This window comes from Buteo buteo, chromosome 18 (assembly GCF_964188355.1).
Source record: "Buteo buteo chromosome 18, bButBut1.hap1.1, whole genome shotgun sequence".
NCBI lineage: Eukaryota > Metazoa > Chordata > Aves > Accipitriformes > Accipitridae > Buteo > Buteo buteo.
In genome coordinates, this window is record NC_134188.1 from 6,328,106 (window position 1) to 6,349,186 (window position 21,081).

General features: G+C 41.8%; 1 protein-coding gene across 1 annotated transcript in view; it reads left to right on the plus strand.

Moving 5' to 3' along the window:
- The window catches only part of ATP8A2 (ATPase phospholipid transporting 8A2), a 306,672-nt gene that overhangs the window by 267,073 nt on the left and 18,518 nt on the right, over positions 1-21,081 (plus strand). Inside the window, exons 34-35 of the mRNA XM_075050583.1 lie at positions 9,174-9,262; positions 15,261-15,365. Coding sequence (XP_074906684.1) covers positions 9,174-9,262; positions 15,261-15,365 — 194 coding nt within the window. The remainder of the gene's footprint in view (positions 1-9,173; positions 9,263-15,260; positions 15,366-21,081) is intronic.

Here is a 21,081-nt window from a genome sequence, read left to right on the forward strand (position 1 = left end):
ATATTGCGTTGCACAACCATCTAATTGGACATATCTCAGAAGACTCAAACTATCTTATGATTCAGAAGTAGTATCAGGCCTCACTCGTGAGGAAAAATAAATGTTGGATGCCATCAACAGCGTCCTCTACATCAGTTTTTTCAAGGTGTTCGTGGTCCACAAGAACACGTGTAAAGGAAGGAATTCCTTTTATTCAGTAATTCTAATTTGTGCTGGGGGAGCTCAGACTAATACAGAAAGATATTTTTATGTTTTTTTTAACCAGGGAGAATAATTACGGCTTGGTGCCATTTACGTAAAGATTTATTGAGATATTTTACCCACTTTAAGAAGCTTCTTTGCTTAATGAAATCTGTGTTTTCTAATAAAATTTCAGGAATCCACTTACATCCATTCACATGGAGCATGATTTTACTACCAATTTTTAACCAACAGTGTTCTCCAAATGACTTTGAAGAAACATTGATTTACATTTTTTGTTGAGCTTAATGTAACCAATAATGAAAAAGAAATGATAGGCTGCATGAAACTGCATCAGAGTTTACACTGCCAGTGGACCATAAAATCAAATTAAAACACCATCTGATTAATTTTCTTAATTCTCTGCTATCAAAGTAGTAATGGAGAGTAACATGGGCAGGCTCCTTGTTTAATTGGTAGTGTTGTGTACTAATTAAGTAATGAGATACAGTAATTTTTTTCAGGCGAGGCTGTATATTTAGAATATATTTTTAGTTAGCAAAAGACAGCTTATTAACACCTTCTGAGACCTATTTGGCCAATGATATATTCATTTATGAATCAAATCTTAATTTCTGTAAATTACATTAAGAAATAGAATAAAAATAGGTTGCTAACTTTTTGTGTTCCTCCATTATGGAAAAATAGTTCCTAACAAGAAAATAAAAGGGAGTAGAAGATCTGAGGATTTCACTGTGCTCCTATGGTGTTGTAGATCTAACTAGTTTCTCCAAAATCATGGCAGTGTATGTGAAGGGGGGGGGGCTGTTAGGGGTTTTTTACCTCCTTGAAGATACTGATTTTTGGTTTTGCAGCTTTGTATTGCTAATTCCTGTGATTTTCTAGTCATGACAGAACTTCAAGCAAGTGATTTGTCTTTTTTGAGTTGCAATTATGTTTTTCTGGGTTTTCTGTACTTTAGTTTGTATTCTCATGCTTTCTTTTAACCCTTGTAACTAGCAACTTCTTTAATGAAAAGCTTCTTGCCTGAGACCTATATTTCAAAATATCTTGGGCTTTACTAGGAATGCTGAATATATGCCTTTGTGATATTGTGTTGGCATTTTTCTTTTCGCTCAAAGTACTGCTCCTATCGTACCTCCCTACATTTATATCCAGCTATTACAATAAAATTACCAATAAGCTTGATAACTATGTCGTGGAAGCTGGACAGTGGATGGACTTCCTACTCTAGACTTCCATATGGTTTTAAGTATGACTGGCAAAATTAAGGAAAAGGGGTAACATATCTGAGTGAGGTATCTGATTTTCTCTTTCCTCCTTTTATTGCTCTCAAGGGGATATGGCTGTATGAGTGGAGACTGGAAGAGGGAGGAAATAGGTTTGAGACTGGACCAATGTGTCATTGTGTTAAATCCAGCCAGCCAGTGAGGTCATTGTTTTCATCTGAGTCATTTTAGAATGAAAACGCTTACATTATGGAAAACATTGCACATCTTTATTTCAGACATGGAAATATCCAGCCAACCTTTCAGTGGTAGAGCTCTGCTGATTTCATTTGAGGTACTCCTGACTCCCAGTGGTGTAAGCAGGAGGGGAAAACAAATTCTTTTGCCTCTTTTTTTAACACTTTGCCACTAACCCAAAGGGGTTATTCTTTAGGCACGTTTCCAGCCAAGATGCTTGTTGAAGAGGGAGCTGGTAAATCTGTTGATCACACCTGTCAGCCCTGAGTCTAGTAAATCTGTCCAGCCTGGAGCTGGCTACAGTTATATTGGGGGGGGGAAAGTTCTTAAGCACCGACTCATGTTGAGGCTAGATTATGTTCCAATGTGCGCGGGGAAAATCCTTGAGACTGCATTCTTGGATATTGATTATATTTCATACTCGAGCTCCAGTAGGCTCAGTCTCTGTGTAGTGTGATTTAATTGAAGGACTTGGGCAATCTGCCCAGCTCTGCAATTGATTTGTGTGACCGTGAGCAAACCCTGTCATCTCTCTGCACTTGGGTTTTAATATATGTAGTCTTTAAGGTAGGTCTGGTATTTGTAGCACTTTAAGGATCTTGTATAAGACAGTAAGTATTACAGAATTTCTGTGTTTTGTACAATATAACAGCATGGGGTGGAGATACTGATCATTCCACATAAGCTAATAGAAATAGTAGGAGGTTTTGACTGAATCTAACAAATGCTGGTTTATCATTTAAAGTGGGAGAAAGCCATTTCTAGTTGACGCCTTCAGAATAAATTATGAAAAATAGATTGCTATATGACACAAAGTCTTCCAGTTGTTGCATGGCATGTGCCTACAGTGTTAGCATGTGGCAAGTCCTATGTCACCTTAAAGATCTATTCAGCAACTTGTTTGATAAGGATTTAATATTTTTGCCCTTTTCAAATTTAAACTTCCAGGTCTTTTGAAGCAAGAAAACCACCCAGCGCTGGCACTGAAACATTTGGTCTTAATAGGACTCAGATCACGCAGGGAGTGCATGGTGCAGTTCTCTGAAGGAAAACAGGGCTGGGTAATGGTCTGCAAACTGTTTAGATGCATCAGATATTTGCAGAGGAGTTTGCACTGTGATGTGGTTTGTAATCTGTGATCGTTTTTTCATACATGGAATCTGTTCCTCTTCCTACTGAAGTTAGGCTTCAAATTTACTCATGGAAAGCATTAAAAAGAAAAACCCTGCAGCAAAGATGTCTAAGCTGCGACATCACTAAAAGTGCAACAATTTCAAGATTGGGCTAGAGTGTGTTTAACTTTCTACTGAAAATATTTCCTAGACCTTTAAAGCAGTTTCTGAATTAGCCTTATTGCTGCAGAGCAAATGAAAGGCAATCTTTCCCAGGAATCTGGGACTTTGCAGAGTAAAGTAGGAACATTGCTGCGATGTGTCCCAGTGTTAATGCCTGAGCTTCTCATGAAGAATCATATATTTGTCCGTATACCATGCTATCAGGTGTGGCACTGGGACTTCAAGACAAATGGGATGGAATTGTTTGCCCAAGCTAGCAGCACCCTGTCATTGGTGGGAAAATGGCCGAGACTGAGACCCTAGGAGTGGCACCTCCAAGTGGTGGGCTGAGGCAGGCTTTGAAGACAACTATCCTCATTGACTGAATAACAAACATGCTTCTAAGTGACTCGCCTAACGTGGGATGGGAGCAAAGTGACCAACTGGGATTCCCCTGCCCCAGCTTTAGCCCTTCTCAAGTGATGTGCTCAGACCAAGTCACTGGTCTAGAACTGGTGGAGGAGAGGTATGGGCAGAGATGTCTACCTAGTGCATCTCAGTTGACTACCTTAAGGTGGGGTTAAGTGCCTGCTGGTGATGCACAGCGTTCTGCTTTGTTTATTGAGGCAACGCAGATGGAGCAGCAGGGCCAAGGCTCCTAGAGTTGTGTTTGGGTCTCCAGCCACGTGTCTCTCATCAGCTGGATCGTTCAGTGTCGCAGATGTCTAGACAATAGTATCTCAGTGAGGGCAGTGAACTTTTCTTGTGCTGGTATCTTATGTGAAACCCTCACAATAATAACATGGCCATCTTCTTCCTTTCTTCTCCTTTCCCAAGTGCTGCCAAAGGCAGTGCCATGCCATCATCCATGTTTGACTAGTTGGGACCAAAGTGATCTGACTGATCACCTGACTGCAGGTTGGACTTGGATCCCTAATGTATAAAGCTGGAATCTGAATGAGTGTGAAACCATAATTTAGCAGTTTATTGGGTCCTTATCCATGTCTCGTGGAGAGAGCTATGATCAGGATCCAGACACGCTTCCAGTAATAATTTTTGTCATGCTGTAAATACAATGCTAGCTGTTTTCATTGTGATCTTATGCTTCTGCTGTCCTTTTTTTTTTTTTTAATCAGAGTTAGGATGCATGGGTATATGAGGAAATAAAGTAATAAACAGCTTTTATTATTCAGAATACTAATTTAAATTTTGTCTCACTTTTCCTGAATGATCAAAGATGATTGAGACCCGTGTTTGGTTTGTCTGAATCACTTACTGGTCCCTAGTTGTTGTCTAACCATGATGTGATAAGAATATGAAAACAGTCTGGATATCTGGCTTCCCATCCCTGGGCACTTCTGGCCTTGTTGTTCGTCTTAGAAGTTGTTGTTGAAAATAGTGGCACCACCACTATTGGGTGGATGTATTGGGTTTGCGTGGCCAGGTTTTGGTCACAGGGGCACTACAGAGGTGGCTTCTGTGAGAAGCTGCTAGAAGCTTCCCTTATGTTCAACAGAGCCAATGCCAGCCGGCTCCAAGATGGACCTGCTGCTGGCCAACACTGAGCCCATCAGCGATGGTGGTAGCACCTCTGGGATAACAGATTTAAGAAGGGGGGAAAAAACTGTGCAATTTTCAACTTCAGCTGGGGAGAGGAGTGAGAACATGTGAGAGCAACAACCCTGCAGACCCCCAGGTCAGTGCAGAAGGAGGGGGAGGAGATGCTCCAGGCGCCGGAGCAGAGATTCCCCTGCAGCCCGTGGGGAAGACCCTGGTGAGGCAGGCTGTCCCCCTGCAGCCCAGGGAGGTCCACGGGGGAGCAGATCTCCACCTGCAGCCTGGGGAGGACCCCACGCCGGAGCAGGGCGATGCCCGAAGGAGGCTGTGACCCTGTGGGAAGCCCACGCTGGAGCAGGCTCCTGGCAGGACCTGCGGATCTGTGGAAAGAGGAGCCCACGCTGGAGCAGGTTTTCTGGCAGGACGTGTGACCCTTCAGGGGACCCACACTGGAGCAGTTCGTGAAGAACTGCAGCCCATGGGAAGGACACGTGTTGGAGAAGTTTGTGGAGGACTGTCTCCCATGGGAGGGACCCAACGCTGGAGCAAGGGAAGAGCGATGAGTCCTGCCCCTGAGACGGAAGGAGCAGCAGAGACAACGTATGATGAACTGGCTGTAACCCCCATCCCCACATCCGCCTGCAGTGCTGTGGGGATGAGGTAGGGAAAACTGGGAGTGGAGTTGAGCCAGGAAGGAGGGAGGGGTGGGGAGAAGGTGTTTTTAAGATCTAGTTTTTGTTTTTATTCTTATTCTACTCTGATTTGACTGGTAATAAATTGAACTGATTTCCCCAAGTCAAGTCTGTTTTGCCCGTGACAGCAATTGGTGAGTGATCTCTCCCTGTCCTTATCTCGACCCACGAGCCTTTTGTTATATATTCTCTCCCCTGTCCAGCTGGGGGGGAGTGATAGAGCAGCTTTGGTGGGCACCTGGCATCCAGCCAGGGTCCACCCACCACAGTGGAAAAGGAAAACTACGAATGATGCTTATTTGCATACTAAGAAAGAATAGTAAAATGGAAAAAGAAATGTATTCCATATTGCAATTTAAGATTTTTTTTTAAAACAACCTATTTCCTGTTTGATATGCTTGTGTAGAGCATTTCCTTGATTTAAAACAAACAACAAAAAAACCCCGAACAAACCCCCAAACCCCTTAACCTAGGCTTTCTAAAATAATAGTGCAGAGCAGATTTTCTTAGTCATTCTGACTGGCCAGTACTACCGCTTTTTTTGCTGTGTTGCAAAGGAAAAAAGAAAGTACCCACTCTTACAAAACCAGTTTACAAGAGGTTAAAGGTATTGGGACCTAAATTGCTCCTCAGTTGAAATAACTGGAGCAAAGCTTTTTCCTTCTTTTCCTGTTCCCATTCTTTTGTTTCAACAAATGTTATCTCTGCTCTAAAATGAGCTATTTTACTGTGGCAGCCTCCACAGTGCTTGGAAGACAGTCTACTAATGGCACCAGTTTAAGTTGCGGTGTCTTCAGCAGGAGGACTTCCATTAGTCTCAAGGGTTTTTTGGGGGTGCCAGGTGATGAATGGTTTCTGGTAGTTGGCTTTGGATGTGCTAGTCACTAATGTTTACATCAGTAGACAGAATAAAAATGACTTAGTTGCATATTGTGGGGCCTGTGTGATGACAGAGCTGGTCAAATTTTGAATTTGTTTAAAAACCAATTTCTTCTCCTTCTCCCTGTGATCTTCTAAAAAAGAAAAAAAAAAAAAAACAAACGGTGGTGGTTCCCGTTTAGTAGCTCTGCTTTTCTTATCTGGGGGAGATAACTGATAGGTGAAGGGTGTTATTCATTGGGACTGGGTCTGGAAATGCCGTGTTTTGCTGAAGATGTATTGCAGTACTGTCTTCGCTGCTCTCGTGAATAGCTGAACAACTGGAATGGAGCACAGCAACAGCTGTGAAGCCTGAGGAAGGCTTTGTTGTGACATATAGGTCTTCTTACTATAGCTTCTGTTCGTAACCCAGTCCTCTCTGCCACAAGTTGGACAATATCCTAAAAATGCTGCCTATGGATGTGCCCAGAATGTGTTAGGTGGTTTCCAGTGAATCCTCTGCTGAGGAGCTCCTGTCCTGTGAGCAGATGGTGGAACCCTGCTGGAGAGGAGGCAGAGTGCAGAGGCAGAGCTGTGCATGCAAGACAAACCAGTTCACTGTCATGCAGCGTAGCAGTCATATAGCTCCAAGAGGAAACTAGAGATGTGCAGGGAAGAAACCGTCCAGGTGAGCGTGGAGTGAAGTGGAGTAAAGTCTTGGAGAGGGTTGTGTGGAAAAAGGCTTGCTTGTGAAGTGACTGTGTGACAGGGTTCAGATGTGATGAATAGTTTTACTGTTATGGTGCAGGTTTTGGACAGAATAATACTTGAGTAAAATGCATAATTGCAGGCCAAAAGTATTTGGCTTGACATTTTTTTTGGTGTCGAACTCAACATGTGAAATGTCCAAATTCATAGCTGTTGATTGAGATGTCAACATTTGTAACAACAATAACAGCATTTAAACTGCTGCTGAACACATACTCAGATTGTTCTGCACTTTGAAAGTGTGTTGAGTTGCTTTCAGCTAGAAAAGCAAAAAGTGGAACGTAAAATATTTGAAGCCAAAATAGCAGAAAATGCATATAAAAGACTACAGCCCTTTTTTAGCCTTCATTAGCACAGGCAATGGAAGGATGGTCAGTGGAAATGCTGATGAGATTAGACTGCTAGCACTGGCAGGGTCATAGCCAAAGAAAAGCAAAGCAAGAGGATAAATCTCGTTATGCTTTGCCACTGTGTTATTACAGGTCAGCTCTTTGGCTAACAATAACGTTATGATTTCTCTCTTATTCCTGTACATCCTTTTCCTTAAATAAGCATAAATCAAAACTTCCCTTATGCTTCGGGCATTCTCATGTGAAAGCAGGCTTGAGGGCTCACAAGTAACGGAGAGCTGATTCTGGGACTGTAATGTGTTTGCTTACTGTCTGTGTGGGTGGCAAAGTGTCTATAAATGTTTTAGCACAGTCTAGATTGCTCTCGGTTTCAGCACAAGATTTACCGCTGATCTGCCAGTCCAGCAATGGCATGGAGGATTTAACATTCAAAAGTGAAAAACGCCTTTGGAAATACTCCCTACTTGGCAATCCAAGGGCAAGCTGCTGCTAAATATGACTTGAGTTGTGAGGTGGACAACTTTTAAACAGAGATCAACACTGGGAGAAGATGCTGGGTGCTGCTGGTGGATGTCCTGGCAGTGCAACGTGATGGCTTTTCTCAGTGTTAAAGCTTTGCTGTAGTGAGTGGTGGAAGTTCCTTCTGTTGTGATCAACCACCTTTGTCTTTCAAAGGGTATAATTACGATTTTGTCTTCTCTCGGTGTATTTCAAAGGCTAGTAGATGTTTTGTTTGGTTCAGTGTTCTGCAGCTCAACTTTGTCTTTGCCTGTAAAATGCCCTGACGCTTCAGCGTTGCAGGCTGCTGCTCTCTCGTGTGCTCCAGCAGCGAGGCACAGCTGAGCCAGCCAAGCCTGTGTCACCCTGCTCAGACAACTGCTTTAGTTCGGTGTCCGCAGGTATAGCCCTCCCTGCCTGTGGCGACATCACGCGTGAACGTCAGTAGGGGTGTGTGTGTGTGTATCGTACGTGGCGTACGAAATACTGAGAAGTAAAGGTTTTGGGGAAGGGCCATGGTAGTATCCATAACTGGCAAGGGAGCAAAATACGGCTAGCCACTGGGAACGTTGTTGACACCTTTCAGCCTCTGTTGTAGTTGTGTGCTGCATGCAAGTCATTACAGAAGAAAAAATCTTTTCTATTTCTAATGTACTAGAGAACTTAAATGGTTCTCATGGGAGCTGTGTGTGTGTGTGCATGCAAGAGGTGGTGAGGTCGTCTCAAGTCTTCCGTGTAGCAAACCCAGACCTTACTCACCATTCTAATTGACCTAAAATAACATTTCTGTAAAAAGTGCTATATTTCAATTTTGTTCCATAACTATGTGTGTATGCTGGGACTTGTAGGGTTTCCAGGTAGCTTCCTTCTCAAATAGTGCTGAGCTTTTTCTTCAAGCGTTACAACAGTGAGAAAAACACAAATATACGCTTTGAGCTTTTTGTTTGTAAAAAAAGCCATTTGTGTGACAGGAGTGAACCTTTCCCACCCGGGTTTCAGGCAGCAGTAGTTTGAACAGGAAGTGCTGTATTTAAGTGGAATATGACTGAAACATTTTAGTGCGAAATGTATTTTTTTTTCATGTCAGTTTGATGCTGCTCAGGGATCTAGAACAGTGGGTAGAGAGTAAGCAAAAAAGATAGTGAAAAGCGCAAGCTAAATATACTTAAGTTGCACTTCTCCATGAGTGAAAGTGTGTCTGCCTGGATCCACAAATTAGTATCAGTGGAGGATTTGGTCAAAACGCTTGATTTTTTTAAAAAATTTCTAAGGAGTTTGATATCATAAGGAATGATTGCAATGAGAAATGCCATTGCTGTTTGTTAATTATAGGCCTAACTTCTGTTAAGAGTTGATGAGACTTCCCCCCACACACCAAATTTCAACATCACTCAGATCATGGATGCGGTACCTGTTTGATGCCATCACTCTACCTTTTCCTTGTAAACAACCACTTAACATGTAATGGCTTGAAAATATTCATGATTTATTTCTTTGTTTTCTTCACAGGCTGGAATGGTGTTGAGATGTGGATACTTCTGGTTTGGCCTGTTTCTTGTGCCCACTGCATGCCTTGTTAAAGACGTGGCATGGACAGCGTAAGTCCTGAACCAGTCCTCTCGCTGTTATAGGAATTATTCTGTATGCACATGTTGTCCAGTCCAGTATTTTTCTGTAAAGAACTATGAAGCCTTTCAGTGAATGCAAAATGGTGATATTTGTTTGGAAGGCCTCTGAGCAAAGTGAAGCGGGAGTCATTTCTCATCTGCCAATGCAACCAGCAATGTGAGAGAATGAATTATTAGTCCTGAATCTGAAGGAGGCAGCCTTGCCTGAGTAATGGTGTGTCATCTTATGATTATTGGTGTTGTCTACCCTTTAGTTAAGGGTGAATTTAAATCAGACATCAGAGACTTCCTGTTCCTAGAAAGGAGCACGTAATTTGTTCAATTTTACTAAGATTAGGTAAAGAGTATATATGTGGCGCTCTAATCCATACCCAGTACGCTCCCAGTTCTTTGTCAGCTGCTCTTTAGATTCTCCTTCAACAGTGGGTCTTCCAAGACTTAACTGAGAGAAGAGCAGTAGTTGCGCTCTGTGGTTGAAGTAAACTCCTAATCATTCCTTTCAGGCCCAGAGAGGGGGAATAACCCTTGTGAAATACAAGCCTGTGTAATCAATCCCCTTCTCTCAAAACTCTGTGGTTTCAAAGCACTGTGGAAGACAAGCAATTTCAAGAGTTTTGATTTAAAGAGAAGCTACTTACCTTCTCTACCATTGCAATTTGAAAAGCAGAAGTATTGTTTTCATTTAGAATTTCTGGTGATTTGTTCAGCTTGCTTTTAAGTGTTTTAAGCACCAAAGCTTTCATCCTTTCCCTTCGAAAGCTGTGTTACAACCAAGGTGGTTTTATTACATGAATATATAATAACCTCGTGCAAGGAGGACTGAGGGCATTCCAACTCTGGGGCAAAAAGGCAGATCCTAGCTGGAGTGAACAGGGAATATAGGTTAGCTTGTCACTTTTCACAAAGGCTCAAAGTGAAAGCATCGTAACACGTAACGCTTTGCTCCAAGAATGAGCTGTCGGTCAGCAAAGGAAGATTCTTAGAATCGTTTAGGTTGGAAAAGACCTTTAAGATCGAGTCCAGCTGTAAACCTAACACTGCCGAGTCCACCATCTTCTTTACAGAGATATGCAGAAAATACTGAAAAAAACAGGAAGTTTCCCAAACACAGGCACATTTCAAACACTGGTTTAAAGGATAAATCAGCTCATATGCATATATTTGAGAATATTTTTTTCTTCCTACGGGATTGATAGCACAGCTAAATTAAACTGGTAGTAGGCAAATCTACCAATCAGTAAGTACTTCTTAAATGCTTTCCTATTTTCTTCCTCAGCTTAATTTTCACAAGCTACACTGCTAAAATTAAAACTATGTATCATAATGTATAATTTCTGTTCAGGCCAAACTATGATTTAATAGTCTAGCACACTAGAGGGTTTTTTGTTACACTTATTAAATTTCTCCAATTGAAAATTATTTTAGAATTCTAAAGCTTGAGGCCAAAATGTTTAAATTTAGATACTTAGCTGTGTCTATGACCTGCTTTTTAAAGCTCTGGAAAAAAAAAAAAAATCTTTGAATTCATTTAGCATAACAGGCCCTGCTCCTGTGTCAGGCATTATTTAAAATTACCTGCTTAGAAGTCAGTGGGACTACTTTTGTGATTAAAGACAAATAGGAGCTGAACTGTTTGCAGCATCAGGGATCAAATAGGTATTTAGTTGTCCAAGATTACGCTTCAGATTTTGAAATATTTTCATAATAGTTGAACGTCCCAAAGTTGTCCTCTGTTCTTATCAGTTCTTGGCAAAAATGACTCAAGAATTGTAAAGCAGGCCAGACCAAGGCAGGCTCATCCTCAGCTATTACTCATTTAAAACTCTGTTACTGACACAGCCTGTTCTTTAATATTTCTTAGAGAAATCTCAGCAACATAATCCTTCCAGTGGTTCAGAGTAAGAACATACGGAGATTGTGAAGCTCTCAAGACAAACGTGTATGATTGATACACTGGCTATTTTCGCAACAGATTTTAAACAGAAGGCTCCTATCAACTTTAAGCAAAAAATCTGTTCTCTGTGCAGGGCTGCTTTTTTTTTTTTTTTTTTAAACCCATCACTGAAAAATTAACACCATTAACATTTTAACTAGGATAAATGAAATGACACAGCTATCAGCACTGCCATATGGAAGGAGTAAAGGTCTGTTTCCTTTCCAAGAGGCTTGCCATTCAAAACTTGAGCCCAAGGCCTCTGGAAATCAGCCGGCACATTTCCACAGCAGTGGTTACACCACATTGCTGTCTGTAGTTCAGCAGAATCTGGTTTTGGCCATAAAATTCCAGCAGCTCTGACTTCTCATGGTTATGGAATTTATCCCTTTCAGTTTCTTTTGGACATGAAGCATATGTCTGCTAAAGGAGCATCCATGTGACCCAAAAGGTGTATGCCTAATTTCAGTACAAAATAATACCAGAGAACCATAAATACAGTGTACAGTTTTTGTCTAAAAGAAGGTTAAAAGGGATAGGAAAGCGTGTTTCAAACCCAGACAAATCTTTGTTTCTAAACTGCTGTGCTGCATCCCCTATCAAAACTTGTAGTGCTGGAAGCAAGAGCTAGTTTTACATGTTCCTATTGTCACACAGGCTACAATTGTCAACGCACCTCTTATCTTCCATATTCTCTGCAGCTCCAGGCTTTTTTATTTACTTTTTTTTTCTTTTTTAAGTGAATCAAGGAAATGTGGAAAACTCTCTTTAAAAAGAGAAGGAAGCTTATTACTAATACTTGGCTGCAATGCCACATTGTTAACTTTGGTTCACTACCCTGAATTCAGTGGCTTGGTTTGGATTTGGGTTTTGCCTTATAAAAGTTCCAGTTGTGCTGCCATTGAAATGAACAGAGCTTTATAAGGTGAGTGCTTCCTCACAGTTGGCACGTGTCAGTTGAATACATGTCACTGGTGCTAGGAAGTCTCGAAATAGCTGAGCCACAAAGCTATGTGGGAATCATAAAAACGCAGAGTGTGTTCCAGCAAAATTAGGCAAAAGGGCAAGAATTTATTAATAATTGGTGTAGTACTTAGTGTTACAGTGAAAAAATTTCCTGAACCTTCCAATCATTACCAAAATCTCCATGTACTTTTTTTACCGTGGGGAAAGAAGCATGTTGCACTTGCCAGCTCCATAGTGTAAATAAGAGAGAAGGTGTAAGGAGCTCTTCCCATCCTTGCACACGCTTGCAGTCCCTGGAGCACAAGACTCCTAAAATGATGTTGAGGATAATGAGCCACAGCAGAGGTGTCATCATGTTTGAGAAACGCTTATGAATGTAACCATGCTTCTCCCTGGCAGATTCTGGCCTCCCGAACCCCCTAAATATCCTCCTAGGGCAGTGAAGTGAAGCTATGCACTTCACTGGCTTGGAAGGGAAAGGGCCACCCAAAATACAAAGATAACCCTTTGCCGATTCTTGTGGTCCATGATCTTAATATCTGGGTGTGAAGGAAAGGTGAGTTTGTTTTTATGTAATGCATCAAATTTCAGCTGAGCAGTAGCATCGACCACAGCATCTCATAATTTATTGAGGACTGGTGGTGCATCTACAACCACTTGTAAAGTACAAGGTAAAAGCTAAGACTTCTACCTGTATTTTTGTGTATCAAAAGTTAGTAACGTGCCGTTGTGAAAAAGTCATGAAGCATCCAGTCCTCTTGCCAGCAGTCCATGGAATATTTGTAGTTCGCTTTGATGGGAGCAAGCCCAGATTCTGAGACAATTGTAATACCATATTTTAGTGTTTGTTTTTGGAGAGACATGTGGATAGGTTAGCTCAGGCCCTTTTCATAAATACTTAATTACTGATTTTTCCATGGATGCTCCTGCTTCCAAGTGAAGGAGTGACTCAATGCATACCTATTAACTGCAGGTTTATTGATGCTTTAGGGATACCCAGCCACAGCACAGCCCATATATTTCATCATTTCACACTGCTTACAGAATACTTCAGTATCCCCAACTTGAGGACAACAGTATTTTTTCCATATTGTGAAATATCAGTGCAATGTCTCCTTGTGCTGTGCTGCACTAATTGGACTCTGTTGCTCAGGCTTCATTCTGTTAAATTTTGAGTTCAGTATTCACTCTAAGGGAAAAGAAAAACATCTCTCATCTCTTATGGGGTATGGCAAGATAAACATGGAATCTTGGGAGAGATTGAATAACTTGTAGATTTCTGTGTTCTTGTCTGTGAGAAAACTGGTTATAAAGGATTTTAAGAGTTCCAAACATGCTCAGTCTTCAAGTTTGCAATAGTAAGTATGGCCTCTTTAAAAGGTAAGAGATGAGTTCAAGGTCAAAATTTCAATGTATTTACTAAAATTGAAGAGTGTGATAGTGAAGTCAACTGTAAAGATTATAAGAATTAATAGCTCAAAGCTTTCTCATTTTAATCACTATATTTTCCCTTCCTCAAAGAGGAGACCAGTCTAATCATTAGCCTAACTAGTTATAGGAACTTGAATCTAATTATTTTCTGTGCAGCTGTTGGTAATCTCACATTCTTGAAACATTATGCATTTAAAAAATATCCTTGCTACTTGATTTTTTCTGTCACAGTATGTTGGTGTTCCCTTGCAGATCATATGCCTTTGGTCGTTTGTTTTAATAGGGTGCCCTTCTAAGTACATCCTGATACTCTACCTCCAGATTTTGCTATGCTTCATCTTTTGTTTTTCTCTCTTCTTTTTTCCTCTTAAATGCAGATGTGTTCTGAAAAGTAGTTTTCATTTTAGCTTCTCATTTTGAGATACTTGGGGCCTAACTCAGCAACACAAAGACCAGAGGACTTGGATAGCCTAGTATTACTATCAGGGCACTTTCATCTAAAATAGGATCAGCAAAGATTTTTGTGGTCTTTATTTCTTACTGCCCAGACATCTTCATTATATTTTAATTACATATACTTCAGTTACTATTTTTATGTTAGAGGGGGTTTGACATTGTTTTACAACACTGGTTAAAGATTATAGTATCTGCATGTAAGATTTTTATGAAACTTGTAAAGAAATTTTTGCTATCTCCAGAGTTGAAGAATATTATTTTAATGCCATGAAGCATAGTGGTGTCTCAGCCGACTTGGCTTCATCTTGTTTTCAGGCTTATTGTGCAGTCACTTGCAAATCAGTATTATCTCGTGGGACACATGTCCTCCTTTAAGTGATACAAAAGAGGAAGCTGATCAAAACCTGCCTGTTGGAGAAAGATCCCCACGTTTTGTATTATTGCTTTGTACTTCTCAAGACAGAGGGGACTAGATTTTCTCCTTATATCAATGTAATGTAGGTATAATAGCACTGGAGTGGTAGGTGAAACTTGGAAAAAAAAGCCCAGGTCTCTTCATGGGGGACATTGCTCTCCAAATTTTGGTTGCACATGTGGTACATGGATTGCTCTTTGAATCCCCAAGCCAAGAAAGTAGGACACAGCCAGTCTTGTTACTGTCACTTTGAAAGCTCAGTGGAGAGAGAATCCAAATCATGTGAGACTGATAAATGAAAATAAAGGGGCTTGAATAGCAATTATTATCGGAGACTCTCCTCAGGTTTTCAGAGCAGTGCCGCGCATAGCTCAAAAGACAGAGTAGAATCAGGTTTTACTGCCATGAATATTCAATGAATCCCAGCTCTTTTGTCTGAATGCCCGGGTCCCGAGCAGTCCCATGGCAGCGGTGTCAGGTCTCCATAGTCCTGTAGCTTTGTTGCTTGGTTAGATTTTGAGGGTTGTGTTGAGGCAGTCAAGCTCTGCTGAATTTGAAGTCCTTCTGATTTCTCATTTCTTATGTAATATTTCCCAGGTATTGTGAACCTGAACTGACATGTATACGCTGTGCCTTGTTTTGCAAATCCTTCAGGGAAGGCCCTGCGCCTCTCATCTGAGAGGTAAAATTGGGGGTTAGTAGCAAAAACAAATGTTCACGTGGCTTCTTTGTTTTGTTTTTCTTTTTATCTTTTCCTTGTGGTACAGGGCCAAGCATACCTACCATAAAACTTTGCTGGAGCAAGTTCAGGAGTTGGAGACGAAGACGAGAGAGCTGGGAAAAGCCATGCTTCGTGATAGTAATGGAAAGAGGTGGGCAAGCCTATGTTAATGTTTAAAACAGACCCTTCTTGTCCTCTCCCCTCCCTATTTCTCATTCACCATTCAACTCTGATTCCAGACAGGGTAAGAAGGCTTCTCCTGTATTAATCATTTATTGTTGTTCCTTTTCATATGTCTGTTGCCCCCCCAAAAAACAGCCCTTCCAGTTTCATTTCTCCTGCGTTATTGCTGTGAGGCTGTATTGGCAATTGCTGCTCAGTCTCCTGCCTGGTAACATGTAGTGCTATTATCTGGCCACTGGACCAGACTGGTTTTGAAAGGACTTTGTTGTATGACATCCAGGAAAAAAAAAAAAAAGTCAATCTGATAACCATGTCAGGGGAGGGAACCGTCTGCAACTCAGGATATGAAGACTAGCTAAAAGGGGAACTGGCTAATCCAGTGTGCCCTACAACTTTATTCAGTCTCACGTTAAGGGGGTTTTTTTATGCTTTTGCTTTTTTCCACTGCAGCTTACAGGACCCCGCTTTCAGGGTTCTCAGTTTCTCGTTGTGCCTCTCCCTTATATCCACACCATATGGACTTGAACATATTGCTATTATTGAATCTTTCATTGTAAGGGGAGAGTATGTGTTGTGTGGGAACTTTTGTCTCTTCTGAAAGACGCTAAAGAAAATCATAGCGAGGCTTTTCCATCCAACAGTTTCATTTACCATCTCAGAATGTGGTTCTGCATCAGCTGGTCGGAAAAGCTTCCTAAGTTCAAAAAGGTTTTAGAACTAACTCTTCTGTTCCTTACACAATATGGCACCACATGACTTGCTAAGAAACTACATGATCATTAAACTGGATTTTAGCAAACCTTATAAACTAGCAAACTGAGTGGAATGGGGCTTTTAAAAGATTTTGTTCTTCTGGGGCAGGGTCATCCTTTGAGCCTTTGATGTCTATTCTAAGGTAAACTAATTGCCATATTGTAGCTGCTGCTGAGACGAGCAGATAGTAGATTTTTTCAATTCAACTTGTGAGTTAATAAGCACTATTTTTAGGGAAAATTATCAGGGAGTGAGTTTACCAAGTTTATAGTAAACTGAAAAGCTTTAAAAAATGCTTCTGTGAACTTTAATGTGTTTATAAGATGTCCTTAGTGACCAGAGTTTGCTTCTCAGAGGCCGAGACAAAGTAAACACAGTGTTATTGATTAAGATCACTTCAAAACACTTGGTATGCTCAGTTTTTATTTTGAGTCATTTTTCTGCTGTGACATTTGGATCTTACAAAACACAGTTCATAATTTGTGCTCACTTGCAAAAGTCACGAACTGCACATCAAATCATTTAAAAAGAAAAAGCAAACTTTGCAGCACTGGTCAACAAAGGCAACCCTCTGTGCCACAATTAAAACCAGCAAAGATGCCTGAAATCAGGCGTTTAATTAAAAATGGGCCTTGTTTTCAGAGGGCTGAGCAGTCATCTTGAAGTCAGTTGGAGCCAAAGCGCTTGGTACCAAAATCAGGTCAGCTTCCCAGGCAAGAAAGGTGTAACTTGGTGTTGTGAGGTGCTGACTGACAGACTGATTAGATGCCAGGAAAGTAGAATCCAGGCCAGCAGAAAACTGGCTGTGCCTAGGCACATGGCTCTGCTCGTATGAGCCCCTTGGCTGTTGCTGTCATTCCTATCCACGCATAAGATGTGAAGTTGCATTGGTGTTGGTTTGTAGCATTTGTATTTTCCTGCCAGTATTTAGTGCCAGTTATTGACAGCTGGAGAGGAGAGTGAGTCAGCTTTTTGCCTGACGAATCCCTGGGTTGCAAAGCGGGTTGACGTACTGTTAATAGTGAGAGACACAGCTTTTGATCTGTTTATATGTGCATGTATGTGTCTCCAAGAACTTGATGTTCTCCGTTTACACACTGTCCTGACTTTCTGTAAATTTAATGGCCGTGTTGTAATTCATTCGTACACTACATGTTTTCATAGCCTTTTATTTTATTGCATTCTCACTGCAAACTCTTTCATCTGCGTTCCTCCTCCATATAGCTTCACTTCATTCTCGAAACGCTTGCATGGAGATGATGTAAGGAATCCCTTCTGGCCCTCCTTCCCATTCTCCCTCCCCCCTTCTTTCCATGCATTTGTTTGTTCTCCTTCCTAATTGCTCCCAGATTTTCTGGGTGGTCCATCTGTGAACTAGATAATGGTAGAGTGCCTCTGCCTGCTAGGAGCTGGTGTGCTGTGCTTGTGATGTGGCCTCCTGAGTGCTCTTCAGAGTTGTTCTGTCTTTTATCTCTTTTTGTTTGTCTCCTGGCTCTTTCACACCTGCTAGAAATCGTGTGCTTGTCCAAAGGGAAGGGTGAGGGTGGGAAAGAAGCAGAGTGGGAACTTTCTGCAGTTACAGCCTCTCTGGGTCATGTTCTTTATTTTTTAAAAATGTCCTTGAAGCCAGTGGAAATGAGTGCTGAGGCGCACACGTTGCTCTCCCCTCCTGCCCGCAGACCCATTGCTCTTGGGATATTTCTGGCAATGTGACACTATGCAGGAAGGGAAAGTAACCGGAGTCTCCTCATTTCTAATGGAAAGTGGAGAGCTGCATTAAAACTGCACGGGTCTGTCCATCACCTCCAAGTAACAGTGTTAGCTCTTGGTTGGAAGTGTTCCTGAAATCATATCCATTAGGTGTTGGTTTGTTCAGGCAGCTGTGGAAGATAAGCTGGCTGTCATCAGGGTCTATTTTCCTGGCCCACATAGTGCACACTATTATTGTTCAGTGTTTTTCACAAACAAACAACAAAAAATCACACCCAATTACCGATAAGAGAAGGATTTAGGGAGCTAATTGCTTTTATCATTGCCTAGACCTTAGACAAAAAATGAGGTGCAAGATCTGAATGTTTAGGATTAATCTGCTAAAACAAAAAGAAATTCACAAAGCCCAGAAGGCAGCGAGTGCATCTAGGCTTGCACAACAGGATGCCAACAGTTTGCTGTGGCTCAGCTGAATTTCTGTAAAATGTAAGCAGGATAGCACCAGGGTCCTCACTGCGCTTGGGGAAGGAGTGCTGGGAGATCTGCATGTGCCACTTGATACCTAAATAAGCATATCCCGTCTTAGAGGGTCTTCACCCTGCCAACTGTTCTTGCTAGACACATTTTTCCAGGTTAATAAAAAATGTCTTCACTAGTGCTCATTACATCATTCTGAACCTTAGCCCCTTTGAACGGTTTCTAAAATTGAATTTGCTTGTATTGATCTAAAAGAGCAGGTGCAAATTTTTGTCTTACCAACGGCGGGGAGCAAACAGAAAGCCAAGTGGTAGATCAGGGAGTGTCTGGTCTGCACAGGGAAGAGTGTCAGCACCCTGAGCACTACAGCTGGGTTCCCAAAACCTTGCAAATAACATTAGAGTGATGCTTGGAGATTCTATCAAGTGTATTGTTTTGAGCTGTAAAGGATCATGTTCTCATTTCTCTGTATATCTCATCTAGACAGCTAAAAACTTACTTTTCATGGAAGCTGCGATGATCGCAAAATCAGATGATTCCAGGAGCAGGGGATTTCATCAGGGGAAACAAGTATCTGGAAAGCTGGCAACTCCAGAAACAGCTTGAGAAAGAGAGGAGGGAGCGCACAGTAAGGGGCTGGCGATGGATGCCGTGCCATGCTCACCTGCCTGCTTGAGGAAGATGAGTACCTGCGCTTGCCCTCCCCAGCCTGGCGCCCAGCGGTGCTGGGCTGGACTCCAGCCCAGCTGCAACGTGAGCGAGCCTTGGTGCGGGAAGGGAGAGGGGCTCCCTGGCACTCTCATGTAACAAAAGGCAGGATTTAACACTAAATTTACATGAATTTGGAGAGGTGAGAGGGGCAGCTTGTGTGCCAAAGCAAACATGGACATGTGGAGACACCTGCCCAGCAGACCTAATCATGTTAACATGCAAGATTTACACAAAGAAAACAAACAGTTTTTCTACAGGTTTGTGTTCAAAAGTGGCATTGAGTTCAGCTGCAGAGATTCTTGTGTCTTTAAATAAGTTTACAACTAAGTCTTGGCTCATAAAGGGCCAAATTTTCAAGTCCTCATTCACTTTTCACTCCATCTAACCTCTCACTGAAGTCAGCAGGAGTTCAGGTGGAGTAAAGCCTGATTAGGGACCAAAGCAAACTTTACTTTGGAAACCCATGTCACTTTATTGCTCCACTGGCCAGCGAACGGAGAGCAAGCAAAGCTGTGCAGCACCCTCTTTGCGACAGTAGATTTCCTGTTTCAGAGGGTTTCTCTGTCTTGGAATTGCCAGAGAGCTCCCTTTGAAAGTAGCTTTTTGGTTGTTTTTCTGTTCTGTTTTTAATCAGTTGGAGGCCGGGATTAGAAGATTATTTGATACTGAAGAACAATGTAGCTTTCACGATTTACGTACTTTACAAGGAGCTGAAGGGCCTGTCTGGGGTGTTGCAGAAAAGTGCCTGCATCACTGAAGTATTGGGAAGAATTTCTTCGAATTATTCAGGAATCTGGGAGGCAGTGCCTTGTCTTTAACAAAGGTGAAGGGAAGTGACTACAGAACTAGCGAAGTATAGCCGCGAGTGACGAGGAAGCACCGCGTTGTGCTTTTGCGCAGCGTTTTTCAGTATGCCTTTTTACTCTTGCTGCTTTCAGACACCCACTAAATGACAGCTAGCCACCTCTTTCTTTCATTTCCATTTCATAAAACAAATACTGTTTTTCAGTGTACCTAAAACAGCAGTTCCCCACAGTCTCTCCACTGTCTGTCTTCAACAAGAAGACGCACTGGTGGAGATTCTCTTTCATTTAAGTGCTTCTCACCAAATCTAACTTTGTTGCTTTAGTGAAATGTGCATGACCAGCTCTCACCCTGAGAGTGAGCTGTCTTATTTATCTTAGCCTTGGTTTTATTTGTTGGGTGAGGGCAGATGCCTATCTCATTTCAATAGCTGTGTGACCCGGTGGGTAATCGGCGAGCTGACACAAGTACCCGTGGAGACTTGCCCACTCCACAGGTCCCTGGGGAGGAGCAAGAGAAGAACACGGGAAACCTGACTCAGGCTTGCGGCTGTGCACGGAGCCGAGAGCAGCAGAGCGCTCAGCCTCACGCCAGCAGAAGCAGAAATGGTAAAACACACTTAACTTTTCTCTTAACAAAACCATGAACGAGCTGAGGACCTGATCTCACGATTCCTGAGGAAGAGGCAAGCTTTTTCATTAAGATCAAGAGGAATGAGGTTTGGGCTCATTATATTTCAAAGCACTTTGTCTCTTTATTGATGCATTTCAAATTATATCTATTTGAATAGGGAGACTGTGCCAGTAGGCCCCTTCACATCAGCACGTACAACGAATCTTATTTGAAACAAACTCAGTCTTGTGTTTTCACCTGGTTAAACGGCATTGGACGTTTGGAGCCAAATTCTTGTTTCATGAATGTGTTGACTTGAGCGTATTTACTCAGGATACGCATGACTGTGATCTGAATCTGGCCCATCCAGTGCAGCTGAGCGTAAAATGAGGTTCAAGAGGGGAGGGGTGTATTTTGGTTTTTGAGGTTTCAGAGTCTTTTTATCAATTTTTCCAGATGTTCTTCACACCATTTCTGGGAAGCAAAGGCAAGATTTCTCCACCAGCATACACAACAAAGTGACTGGCATATTTACGATTTTTCCTTGCAGCTTTTCTAGTAAAAAGATATTAGACTCCTTTTACTAGCAAAAGGCACATAAAATTATATCAGTGGGT